A 13,982-nucleotide genomic window follows, 5' to 3' on the forward strand; every position below is an offset into this window, starting at 1 on the left:
CCACATGGCTGTGCCCCTTCCTGTTATAGTCAGCGACTGAAGAGCACAGCTCCAGTGGTGAGGATTGTCCAGAACTGGCAGTGGAACAACTCCGGGATTGCTTGGCCTTCATAGACTGGGCAATGAGTAGGAACTCTGCAAAGGACCTGAAAGAATATGCTACAGTTGTAATCAACTCCATAAGAAAATGTGTGGAGGAGTGTGTTTCCACCAAGACAATCCGAGTGAACCTGAAACGAAAGCCATGGATGAACCAGGAGGTCTGTAATCTACTGAAGACCAGATCGTGGGCCTTTAAGTCTGGCTATATGCAGGGTTATATTGGTAGTCCTCGATAAGGCCATTAGAAAAATAAAGAGACACTTGGGAGTTGCAATTTGGGAGGTTTAATGTTAGAGGAAAGTATATGGTTAATGGCAAGACCCTTAAAAGCATTATGTACAGAGGGTCCAGATACATAGGTCCATAAAAATGGCAGCACTAGATAGAGTAGTAAAGAAAGTATATGGTATGCTATCTTTCATCGATCGAGGCATTGAGTATAACAGTCAGGAAGTCATGTTGCAGCTTTATAAAACTGGTTAAGCTGCATTTCAACTAGTGTGTGCAGTTCTGTTCACCCCACTACAGGAAGTATATGGAGGCTTTGGAGGAGGTGCAGAATAGGTTTAGCAGAATACTGCCCGGATTGGACGGCATTTAGCTATAAGGAGAGGTTGTGCAAACTTAGATTCTTTTCTCTGGAGCATGGAGGTTAAGGCGGGACCTGATAGAAGTATATAAAATGATGCGAGGCATGGATAGTGTGGACAGTCAGAACCTTTTTCACAGGGTGGAAATATCAGACATTAGACGGCAAAGGTTTAAGGTCAGAGGTGGAAAGTTTAAAAGAGATGCGTGGGACAAGATCTTTACACAGGGAGTATTGGATACCTGTAATGTGCTGCCAGAGATGCTGATGGAATCAGATTATAGTGGCATGTAAGAGATATTTAGAGCCCATAGGTATGCAGGAAATGGAGGGATATGGATCACATGCATCATATTTGGCACAGACATTATTTGCCAAAGGGTCTGTTCCTGTGCTGCGCTGTTCTATATACTGGATCAGGGGACGTTGTATCTTTGGAGTTTCAGAAATGTTTTGATAAGATCCAACATAGACACAGCACAAATATTTGTAAAATTTGAGAAAAAGTTTATTTCAAATATTTATTGACAATAAAAATTAAAATATATATCTTATATTACAAAAATACGACAAAAATTATGCATCATAAATACACGATTGATAAGAATCAGAAAATATCATAAATATCCTCTCTTCCAATATAAATTGCAAGGAAGATGCTATTATCAAAATATTCAGATAGGTCACATTATTCAAAAGTAATGATATCCGTTCCTTAACCCAAGCTCATCACTGCAAATTCCCCCAATATTCCAATACATGAATCTTCTACAATGTCAAAGCATCTCTACCACTTGAAAGGCACAAGTCAGGATTGTGAAAGCACTGTCAACTTTGCTAAGATGGCTTCAGCTCCAACTCAAGCAGCTCAACATTATCCATGATAAAGTAATCCATTCTTCAGGCAGCTCCATCACCATGTGGCTGAAGTGCAATGTATTTACTGGATGTACAACAGAATCTTGTCAAAGCTTCATCACAATGCTTAATAATCTAGAAATTATGAGATCAGGAGATACCCGAGTAAACCATTTCAAATGTTCCTCTCCAAGGGCTGCAATATTCCAATTTGAGACCAGATGTTTTAAATTGTTATTTGATCAATGCTCTGCAACCCCATATCTAACAGCATTGTGACAATTCTAAACCCAAGGTTTTCACCCCATGGGAAACTATGCATGGGAACCAACTGCCAGTCTCACCATTTATATTCTATGAATGGTTTTTAAAAAATGCAACGTACACTTCTGCAACAGGAAAGCCACAAAGCATAGAAATAAGATATAAAAGCTCAAGTATGAGAACTTTTTAATGAAAGATATAAGGAGGGTTAATAAGGTCAGTGTCTTATGATATCTAGCAAGGTTTTTAACAAGTCAGCACACAACAAATGGTTTAATAAAAAGAAAATAAGTCCATGGGGATAGGGGAGTAGCAGGGAGAAGAGACAAAACATAAAGCGGTAGTCGGGAAATTAATGCTCAAAGGTCAGCAAAACCCTTCATCACATTTAATAAGTGTGATGTGAACCTGAAGAGTTTTGACTTGCAGAGTAATGGACTCAATGTTGGAATTAGGCGGTCTTTTTTAACAAGCACAATCACCATGGGTCAAATTAGTGTCATAACTTCCATAATTATGTGAATACGAGTAACAGTCCACAGGTCAGGTCACATCTGCTAATAAAAGACCTGATGAAATGATATGGAACGCGAATGTAACAGTTGTGCTTCTCCACAGATAGTCTCACCAAATGAGTATATCCATTACTATTTTGATTTCCAGTGTCCACAATGTTCTGTTTTTGTTTAATGTACATGAGAAAGGTAGGAGACACTTTTTCTGGTCAAATGTATTACCCCGTCATAATAGACATGTAAAATGATTTCCATCCAGCACATTTCTAAATCCCACAAAGCTGCCCATTTTGGAATGTTGAGTCTTATAACCCAATTGACAAACTATTTAAATTATTGTACTTTATGTAGGGAGGAAACTTGGGTGGTTTATACAGAATCAGATACTGGTCAGGCCATATTGAAGTTTAAGTGTTAAACCTGCATGGCTTTCCTGGTGACAAATATCTCGTTCATGTTCATGAAGGTCAGATGCAACTTTTTCTAATAGCATTCTGGCTTCTGAGGGGTTTTGTTCAGATTGCAGTTTATAAAACAAACCTCAAGATCTAATGAATAGATGCATGATGGTGACGAGGAAGAATAAGGAGGGCAAAGTAAGGGAACTAAACTTAACTAAAGTAGTCACTTTAGTCAAAAAGTAAAAGGATATGTATGCAAAATTTAAGATAAAAGCAGACAGAGCCTTTGATAAATATAAAGAAAGGAGGAAAGAACTCAAGCGGGTAATTAGAATGGCCAAAAGGGGCCACAAAATGACTTTAGCGAGTGGGAATATTGGAAATCCCATCTTTTTATACCTATATTAAAAGCAAGATGGCAGCCAGGGAAAATTCTGGACCTCTCAGGGGATGAAGGCAAGGCACTAAACGAGTACTTTGCATCCAGAGAAGGACATGGAGATCAATGTGGAGAATACTAACATGCAATGTTAATGTGAGATTAAAAAGGTGGTGGTGTTATTATCAGGTGGTAGTAAATTATCAGGGCCTGATGGGGTCTCATCCAGATTATTGAGAGAGGCAAGAGAGGTGATTGCAGGAGCCTTGACAATGAGTTTTCTTCTCTAACCACAGGCGAGGTCCAGGGGGACTGGAAAGTAGCTAATGTTGTTGCTTTGTTTAAGAAGGGAAGTTGAGAAAATCCAGAGAATTACAGGCTAGTGGGCCTCACGTCTGTGGTAGGGAAGCTATTGGAGAGAATTCTTCAGGATCGGATTTACTCCAATTTGAAGAGAATGGGCTAATTAGGGACAGTAAGCATGGCTTTGTATGCGGCAGGTCATGTCTTACTAATGATCGAGTTTTTAGAAGAGGTAATGAAGGTAATCGTAGAGGGTAGGGCAGTGGACGTTGTCTATATGGATTTCAGTTAGACATTTGATAACGTTCATCATGGTAGGTTGTTCCAGAAAATTAAGATGCACGGGATTAACAGTGACTTGGTTGTATGTATTCATAACTGGCTTACTGCTGGAAGACAGACGGTTGTGGTGGAAGGCTAATAATCAGGTTGGTGCTCTTTGACCAGTGGAGTTCTGCAGGGACCGCTGTTTATTGTGATTAAATATATATATATATGAATATAACTTGGACGTAAGTGTAGATGGATTGGTTAGTAAGTTTGCAGATACCAAGATTGCTGGAGGCATGGACTGTGAGGAAGGCTGTCAAAGTAGACAGTGGGATATAGATCAGCTACAGAAATGGAAGGTGGTGATTACTCCAAGCAGGAGTGATGTTTTGCCCTTTGAGAAGTCAAATGTAAAAGGAAATTATACAACTAACAGCAAGAACTTTAACAGCAATGATGTACAGAGGGATTTGGGGCCCAGGTTCATAGCTCCCTGAAAGTGGCAACACAAGTAGATTGAGTGGTAAAGGTGGCACATGATACGCTTGCCTTCATTGGTCGAGGCATTGAGTATGAGAGTCAGGAAGGCACAATGCAGATTTATAGTACTTTAGTTCGGCCACATTTGGAGTATAGTGTGCTGTTCTGGTCGCCCCAATACAGGATGTGTGTGGAGGCTTTGTAAAGGGCACAGAGTAGGTTCATCAGAATGGTGTCAGGATTAGAAGGTATTAGCAACAAGATGTTAGACAGACTTAGATTGTTTTCTCTGGAAAGCTGGAGGTTGAGGGGAGGTCTGATAGAAGTATAAAAAATGATGGGATGCATAAATAGTGCAGACTTTTTCCGGGAATGAAATATGAAATACTAGAGGGCATAGCTTTAAGGTGAAAGGGCCAAAGTCTAAAGGTGAAGTGCAAGGCAGGTTTTTTTTTCATACAGGGGGTTGGTGGATGCCTGGAATGCGCTGCCTGGGTAGTGTGGGCAGATATGGTCGCGGTGTTCAAGAGGTTTTTGGATAGGCACATGGATATACAGAAAATGGCATGAAATTATTTAGCTAAGAGAATTTGTCGGCATCAGCAAAGACATTGTGGGCCGATGGGGCTAGTTCCTATGCTGCACCGTTCTCCATAACACTATTTTGCCAGATCAAAAAATGGTGGATATACTCAGCAGATCAGGCAGTATCTGTAGAAAGAGAAGCAGAGTTAATATTTCAGGTTGAAGGCACTTTGTCAGGGCAGAATAGGTCAGGCTTTCCTATTGGAGAGAGAAGAACGGAGCCAAGAGCACACGTGAATGGCTTGGCCCATTCTGTTAGAGACAATAAATCACCTACATTTTTGAATTTGACGTAGCCCAAATGTCTAGGATGTGCCCAACTAAGGTGCTGTTCCTCAAGCTTACATTAGGCATAATTAAATCAGTGCAGGAGGCCACAGACAGACAAGGCAGGGTGGGAGTGAGTGGCAGCAACAAGAGGCTCGGGGCTGCTAGTGAACTGCTTCCCAAGGTGGAAAGGACACTCATCGTCCATAGCCTCTTGGAATTAGGTAGTAGCTTTCAGCAATTTATGTTTCAAACCTTCAGATGTCAGCTGTTTCAGTGTTTTCTTTTTTGATTGAGTTATTACACAAAGAAATAGGCTGTAAGGTTAAATTCAAATAAGCAAATGTTCTGAAGTTGAGGTAAAAATTCTTTCCATTGAGGGATAATGATGCTAGATTTGGGCCATAAATTGTAGGCAATGCTTGGAAGCATAGCATTTAAATTATATCCTGATTCCTCTTCATAAAGTAGTGGTGAGCCGTTGTCTTCTCGTGCTGCAGAACCTCTATTAGACGTATTCCCATATTGCTGCTGAATGAGGAACTCCATTCTTTTGACCCAGAAATCCATGAAATGCTGATATATTTCTAAGCCAGAACGGCATGTGACTTGGAATGAACTTTGCAGGTGATGGCATACTCATGTGGCTTCTGACCTCTTCCTTCAAGGTGGCAAAGGAAATGGTTTTCTGAAGTTGTGTTAAAGCAGCCTTGGTGAATTGCTAAAAAGCATTTTGTAGATGGCACTAAGTAGTCCTCAGAAAACATACCTCTATGTACCCAATTGCTGCTTGACCTGCTGAACATATCTGGCAAATTGTCACTTTTATCATATATATTTGTAAAACAGTATTAAATTCACCATTAACAATTAGCCCTTTCCATTTGTGCACCATGAGTTCTGTATTTTTATCTATCATCAAACAAAATTAAATTCCTCAACTACTCGCCTATCAACTCTCAAGACATTTTTCTTGGAAGGCTCCTGGAGTGGAACAATCCACCTCTAAAAGTCAGTCTTGATGTTTCAGTAGCCATGAAGTTAAAACAAAATGACATCGTCAGAATCGTCAGAATCCACTTCTCCTGATACCCGAGAGAGGCTTTGGCTGGATCTCGCTGGAAGAGAAGACAATTACATTTGTTATTGGATTCTAAACACTTTAATTTAAACTGGGAAAAAATGCATATTGGCCAGTTCCTGCTTCCCTAAGAATCCTTTGGAATGTTTTGCCATTTGGTATCGTGGGAACAGACTCTTTCCCTTCAGGATAGAGCTAGACGAGATACCGACAAGTAATTAGATCTCATCATACAGAATGTCACATTGATAATGCAGTGTGTCACCTTGGCACATTGTGGTTTGCCTATCCAAGGCTGATGCCATCTTCCTGATCCTACACTCACCCTGGAGCACGTGGATAAGAGAAACACTTATGTCAGACTTCAATTCATTGACTACAGCTCTGCTTTTAATACCATGACCCCATCCAAGCCCATCACCAAACTCATCGGACTTGGAGTCTGCAACTGGATCATCGATTTCCTGACCAACAGACCACAATCAGTGAGGATAGTCATCCTCTATGATAATGGTCAACACTGGTCATCCACAAGTATGCGTTCTCAGCCCCCTTCTTTACTCCTTATACACCCAAGATTGTGCAGCAAAGTACAAATCCAATCTACAAATTTGCAGATGACATAATTGTAGAGGGCCAGATATCATATAATGATGAGACGGAGTACAAGAATGAGATTGACAATCTCGTAACCTGGTGTCAAGACAACATTTCTCTCAATGTCAGCAAGACAAAGGAGATAGAGATCGACTTCAGGAAGTGAAGCGGTACACACACGGTATAATTTGATGGTGCTGAAGTAGAGATAGTTGAACATTTAAGTTCCTAGGAGTAAATTTCACCACCAATTGTCCTGGACTAGCCATATCAAACCAATCTCCAAGAAAACACACCAATGCCTCTACTTCCTTAGGATGTTCGGCACATCACCAACAACAATCACCAACTTCTACAGATGCGCCATAGAAAGCATTTTATCGGGATGCATCACAGCATGGTTTGGGAACAGCTCCATCTGACGCTGCAAGAAATTGCAGAGAGTCGTGGACGCAGCCCAGACCATCACACAAACCAACCTCCCTTTCATTGACTCTATCTACACTTCACGCTGCCCCAGCATAATCAAGGATGAGCCTTACCCTGGTCACTCCCTCTTCTTCCCTCTCCCTTCAGGCAGAAGGTACAGAAGTGTGAAAACACATCCTTCTAGATTCAGGGACGGTTTATTCCCAGTTGTTATCAAGCAACTGCACCATCCCATTGCCAACTAGAGAGTGGTCCCTCATTGGAGACCCTGGACTATCTTTAATCAAACTTTACTGGACTTTACCTTGCACTAAACATTATCCCTTTTATCCTGCCTCTCTGTACACTATGTATGGCTCAATTGTAATCATGTATAGTCTTTCTGCTGACTGGATAGAATGCAGCAAAAAAGTTTGTTCACCTCAGTACATGTGACAATAAACTAAACCAAATAACCTCCAATATATGGGGTTTTAGCACCAGAAAAAGTTGGAGAGAAAGGTTGGAAACCATTTTTAAACCTATTGGACTTTTTTTTTTTTAACTTATTGCCTTTCCCCCTAATTTCCCAGAAAAATGCCATAGGTGTGGACATGAAAAGTGTCAGGTGGGATAAAAAGGTCACAGTGTGATATAGGCCTGAGTTCAACACACATTAAAAGGTTTTCACTGTACCTCGGTACACGTGACAATAAATTTAACTAACTAAACTAATGAAGGAGCAACAGTTTTTTTCTGCCTACCAATTTCATATATTAATTTCATTATTTTTTTTTACAATTTATTAATCACACTTTTTTTTAATAGTTGTAGCCAGCATGTTGATTCTCTGTTCTCTGGATAAGGGTTAACCCATGGTCTGACACCTCCTCTTCAAAGCTCCTGCTCATTCCCATCAAGCTGAGAAACGAGGGGATGGGATAAACCATTTGATTTTCTCACTGACAATGCAGGAGTGAACTTGTTGACTCATCCTGAGATGAAAGGAATTGTGCAGTTGGTCTGCTTCTGGTTTTCTTTCTGTCACTGAACTCAGAGTCCTCCTGTCTCAGCATGCAAAGATCTCCATTAATTCCATAACATTGGCCTTTGTTATGCTTGACATCTTTAGTGTTAATATAGAGTCTCTAAAGGAAACCAAGAACCTGAAAAAGGTTTCCACTGGTCCCTTTAACACCGGTGACAAGTCCGATTTCTCATTCCTGTGTCTATTATTTGCAGTGGCTTTTCTGGTAATGTTTACTACTTCGTCTGGAACCTGCTCTACCAGTTTCAGACAGTAAAGATTACCACAGATTAGTTAAAAAATCAACATCCATGAGACAAGAAGAGACAAAAATTGAGGCATGAGGAAGAAATAGTTCATAGTGTAAATGGAAATAAAAGTACCTGTGGCCTGAATCCGCATGTTCTTACCCGATGAAGGACTGTTTGGTGAGAGTTTAAATTTATTTAAGTATTTTGCATCTTCTGTGCCTTTATGCCTGAATAGATCCTCTTCTATTTCATCACTACTTTCATTATCTCTGCAGGAACCTAGAACAATAATATATAGAATTTACAGCAGAACTCAGCCCTTCAGTCCAGCGGGATTAATCTTGTGTTCTGTACCAACCTCCTGCCATTCCTTCTACATCTATCCCAGGCTCCATATCTTCCTTTCCTTTATCCCCCACTCCCCCTGATGTTGATCCAGCTTTGCCCTTCAATGACTCTATGTTGTTCACTTTATTTACTCCTGTGAAAGCCAGCCACAAGTTCTAACCGCACTCTGGATAAAGAATTGTTGTCATTAATTCCCTATTGGATTTATTTCTTACTTATTTTTTTATTTCTGGCCAATAATTTTAGACTCACACATGTGAGAACACATTTTGTGTGTCTCCTCTCCCAAATCTCTTTTTCACATGAAGACCTAGCCCATGAAGGATTCACAATTCTGTTCTCCAGATTTGTGTTTAAACTGCATGGTGCTAAGTTAGTGAATAATTATTCCGGTTTCACACAGGGAAATACAGTGCAGGTTTTTAGAAAAGGGATAGGAATAAAAAGAGAATTCAATTATCATTTTAGCTTGATTAATAGCACTCTCATCTTGGGAGTCGGATGGTTCTGGGTTCAAACCACACTACAGACCTGAGCAGATAATTATCCCAGCACTATGGAGTGCTGCATAATTTGGTTTGGATTGGTTTGGTTTGGTTTAGTGATGGAAGCAGGAAACAGTCCCTACAGCCCACCAAGTCCATGTTGACGAGTGATTACCTGCTCACACTCGTTCTATGTTATTTCAATTTCAACTCTCCCTTCACACTAGTGCCGATTTTTTGAGACATACATCTTTGGTATGTGGGTGGAAACTGGCGCACCTGGAGAAAACCCACACGGTTATAGGGAGAATACTTCAGCGTAAGACCAGCAGGAGATTTCAAAAGCTTGCCGTTGGTTTGGTTGAGTAACCAAAATTAGCTAATTAAGCAGCTAATAAAAATAATTAAAGGTGTAGCAGAGCATTCTATTGGGAGCAATTAAGATGAAGGGAAGTGCTGTGTGGAGGGCAAGTGTGAGGCTCTGAGCAAAGGCTGAGCAAAGGGGGTCAGGAGGTTAAGGTACAGTCTGCCAGGGAACTGCCCTTGAGGATATCAGCAGAGTGCTAACCCAAGACTTGAAGGGGATGGAGGAGTATTTCACCTTCTGGCGATTTCGCCCTAACCTATCTAAGACAACTGTCACTGCCTTTCACCTCAGCAATCGGCTCGCCAATGAAAAGCTCCGAGTGTCCTTTTGTGGTCAGCCAGTGCAGAAGTATATAAAATTATGAGTGGCATAGATAAGAGACACTCAGAACCTTTTTTCCAGGGTGCAAATGTAAAAACTAAAGAGCATTGCTGTAAGATGTAAGAGGCAAAGTTTAAAGGAGATGTACAGGGCAAGTATTTTTATAGAGAAAGTGATGGACGCCTGGAACACGCTGTCAGGTGGTGGAGGCAGATACGACAGTGGTATTTAAAAGCTTTTGGATAGGTGCATGGGTATGCAGGTCATAAAGGCAGAGGAAATTAATTTTACTTGGCATCATGTTCGGCATGAACATTGTGGGCCAATGGGCCTGTTCCTATGCTGTACTGTTGTATGTTCAAATGGTAATGTGGATAAAAAATCCTTATTGTAGCTGAAGTTGCTGTGTGACTTTATTAAATCACAATAAATACATTCAACATTTGTGAAAGAAAGGCTGCCAGCTTTTGACACAGCAGGTTTTTATACCTACCTGAATACTTTGGCTGGTGAAGGGCATCACTGGATTTCCTCACAATGACTGAGTTACTCCTGGTGTCTCCAGCAGACATGTTCTTTCTTTGCACAACATTGTGAAAGGGAGACAAAACATAAATGAAGGGCATCTTTCCTTTAGACTATCCACAATCAGAAAACCACAAGTGACTTTAGACAATGCAAAGAAGGTCCATCAGCATTAAAAAGACAGAAAGCGGTTTGACTGCTTCAGTTATATCAGTGCAGGTCAAATGCATTAGAAAGAATATGTTCTTATCGCTAGCTAACCAACGATTAAGATTATTCAGCCATCTTAGTTTGTAAGAACCAGAAACAAATCTAAAGTTAATTAATGAAACAATTATTTATTATATTATGTGTGCTTTTAGCACCACTATCAAGCTGTTATTCAACTAATGTAAGAAGAATTTCTATTGCATTCCAGCTTTAAAAAAATGTTTAAGTAGGTGATCCCTTGCTTTGCTCCCACAATTTATTATAGACAACATTTCTGTGTCTTTGTGCAGCCCTGAGATCACTGGTCTTTGCCATATATCAGGGCTAAAATGACAAAGGATCTCCAGTCTTTCTCCATTATTCTTATCTTTGAAAACAGTTTCAACTGCTTTTCAGCACTGGCTCCAAAGCTCAATTGTCAGTTTTAACCTAGTCTGGACTCAAGGTGCGATTAGATGTGACCCATTTATCACCTGTATTTACTTGAAGTTGTCAACTGGGTTGGCTCGACAGATAGTGCACATAATTAGAAACTGTCCTTTTGTAGATCCTATGACACCATTTGACTTCTATGCCTTATACAGAAGTAATTTTAAGATTATTCAAGATTAAGATTATCTCTGCTCACTTGCATTTCATATTTGTTTATTTTGTATCTCTGAGTTGTGCCTTCACAGACCTTCCAAGTTTTAACATTGAATATCTTCAACATTTGACCAATTTGTTTGAGATCTATGTCCTATTTAATGTAAATGTCACATCCAGTAGCAAGACCCAGTGCCATCATTGGGACACAGCCTTGGAGGGCATCTACCACACACGGTGCCTCAGGAAGGCCGTCAGCATCCATAAGGACTCCTCACACCCTTGTAACGGACTGTTCGAACTACTTCCCTCCGGCAGACGTTATAAGGCCTTCTACGCCCGAACCTCCAGACTCAGAAACAGCTTTATTCCCAGAGCTATAGCGGCTCTGAACCGGACCTGCTGAGTGCCCCCCATCCCTCCTGGACTGTCTCCCTCGGATGGTCACGTAACACAGCTTATTTATTTATTTTACTCTTCTTTTACATCGGTTGGAAGCTGCATACTAAATCTCGTTGCACTGACGTGCAATGACAATAAAAGATACTATTATTATTATTATTCCGAATTTTATGTATTATTACTGGGCAGTGCATATTAAGAATATGATTTATTGGTTGGATAGTTCTACCCAACAGACAGAATGGATAAAATGGAGAAGGAGGATTGCCATCCTAGTAATATAGGAACGATCCTCTTCTCCCCAAAAAAACTGAATAACACAATATATAAGAAGAACCCAATTATATATGGTACAATAAGAATTTGGAAACAAATAAAATTATCTTTAAAATTAAGAAATCTATCACTGTTAATGCCAATAGCGAATAACCCTTTATTTAAACCATCTCTTATTGATAAGACATATAACCAATGGGAAAGTCTCGGAATTAGAAGGATCGGGGATATGTATGAAATGGGAAACTTACTATCATTCCAACAATTACAATTAAAATTTAAATTGAAAAACAACCAATATTTTAAATATGTTCAGATTTGTGATTTCGTGAAAAAATATATACAAGGATATCAAAAAGTAACTCCTGACTTATTGGAAGAGGCAATGAATATTGAAGCTGACTCACAAAAATTAATATCATATTTATATAATAGTATTCTAAATATAGACCTACCATCGACAGAGGTACTTAGAGAAGAGTGGGAACGGGAACTAATGATAAAAATTACGAAGGTTAAATGGGAAAAATACCTGATATATATTCACAAATGTTCAATTAATGTAAGACATAATTTAATTCAATTTAAAATTGTACATAGATTATATTATTCAAAAACAAGATTGAACAAATTTTATCCAAATATATCCGCCACTTATGATAAATGTCTAGCCCAAAAGGCAACTATAACACACTCCTTAGTCTCCTGCATAAAACTTTATAGATTTTGGAATGATATTTTTGAAATATTTACAAAATTATTCAAGACAAAAATGGAACCTAATACTGAAATGATTATATTTGGCGTAATGGAAGATGGGAATAAATTGAACACATCTCAAAATCTATTCCTTAACTATGGTTTAATAATAGCAAAAAAATTAATTCTTAAATTTTGGAAGGGTACATCAATACCAACGCTTAAAATGTGGATTGCAAGTATGTTGGACACCGCTCATCTTGAGGAAATGCGATTCCTCCTAATGGATAAATCAGACCAATTCATAACGAGTTGGTCTCCATTCGTCGTTTTTTTGGAATCATATGGTGCAACACAATTGTAAAAAATAACTGTTTCAGGACTGGACGAGGGTTGGTCAAGACTATAAATAATGATCTCCATCTTTTTTTCTTTTCTTTTCTCTATTCTCTCTCTCAACTTTCTTCATTTACTCGTTTTCTTTTTTCACACACTATATATTTCACATCTTTCTATCCTTTACTATCTAACTTCTTTTTCTTATTCTAATCTTTTTTCAGTGTAACAAAAAAAAAAAAAAAAGAAGTTGTACATAAAATGTATTATGAAAATATATATTAGGCACTTTGGTGCCATATGACTGTACTTACTTCTAATAAAATAAAATATTAAAAAAAAAAAAAATTATTATTATTATTATTATTATTATTATTATCTCATTCAGTATTTACCCTCCACAAAGTTTTTGTTTCCTACTTTTAAACCAGTCCTTATTCATTCCCACAAATGACCTTGAATCTTTACAGGTAAAATCATCACCTAAAGCTTTATCAAATGCTTTTTAAAAGCCTAAAGACACAGCATCATAGGATTATTTTGAGCTGCCAAACGCTCAAAGGTACTGATCAGACAGGACCTTCCCTTTTAAATTCATCTTGAGTGCTGGTTATCTGATTATTGTATAAATAGTCATTGTTTGCTCCTTATAACAGTTCATTCCTAACACAGAACTGAACTAAGAGAGTGGGTTTGGATTTAGCACCCCCTTATATCCAGACCACCATGTTTCTTCGTTTCAGTCTTCCAGTTCCTTCCCAGTAGTCAATGACTCCTCCACCATATAATCGATGGGGTTTCATGAACCTTCTTCCTCTAGAGATAAGCATATGTCCTGGAGACATGTCTATTTCACAAATAAAATTTGCTGATATGGGCTTGAAAATACCTTTATTTCCTTACAGATTGGCTCCAAAAAAATTGGGGGGGAAAAGTGCTGCTCTGTCTGCAGTCTGTTCAGGGATCTCAAATGCAGCGCAGTGCATCTGCAAAGAGATTTTCTTGATTGTCAGGAGGGGAGAGGGGGGAGGTGGTAGGGGATGGGGCGTAC

General features: G+C 39.1%; 1 protein-coding gene across 6 annotated transcripts in view; it reads right to left on the reverse strand.

Annotated features, from left to right (window-relative positions):
* Positions 1–1,181: 1,181 nt before the first annotated feature.
* iqce (IQ motif containing E) overlaps positions 1,182–13,982 on the reverse strand; it is a 54,143-nt gene continuing 41,342 nt past the window's right edge. For 5 of the 6 annotated variants that reach the window (XM_033040787.1, XM_033040785.1, XM_033040786.1 and 2 more), the window contains 3 exons: positions 10,392–10,477; positions 8,510–8,656; positions 1,182–6,131 (listed from right to left, as the gene is read on the reverse strand). In XM_033040787.1, the coding sequence (XP_032896678.1) occupies positions 6,055–6,131; positions 8,510–8,656; positions 10,392–10,477 (310 nt within the window). In that variant the 3' untranslated portion in view covers positions 1,182–6,054. Of the gene's footprint in view, positions 6,132–8,509; positions 8,657–10,391; positions 10,478–13,982 lie in introns of those variants that run through there. The other variant, XR_004415349.1, reaches the window with a different exon arrangement.

Source organism: Amblyraja radiata, chromosome 22 (assembly GCF_010909765.2).
Source record: "Amblyraja radiata isolate CabotCenter1 chromosome 22, sAmbRad1.1.pri, whole genome shotgun sequence".
Classification (NCBI taxonomy): Eukaryota; Metazoa; Chordata; class Chondrichthyes; order Rajiformes; family Rajidae; genus Amblyraja; species Amblyraja radiata.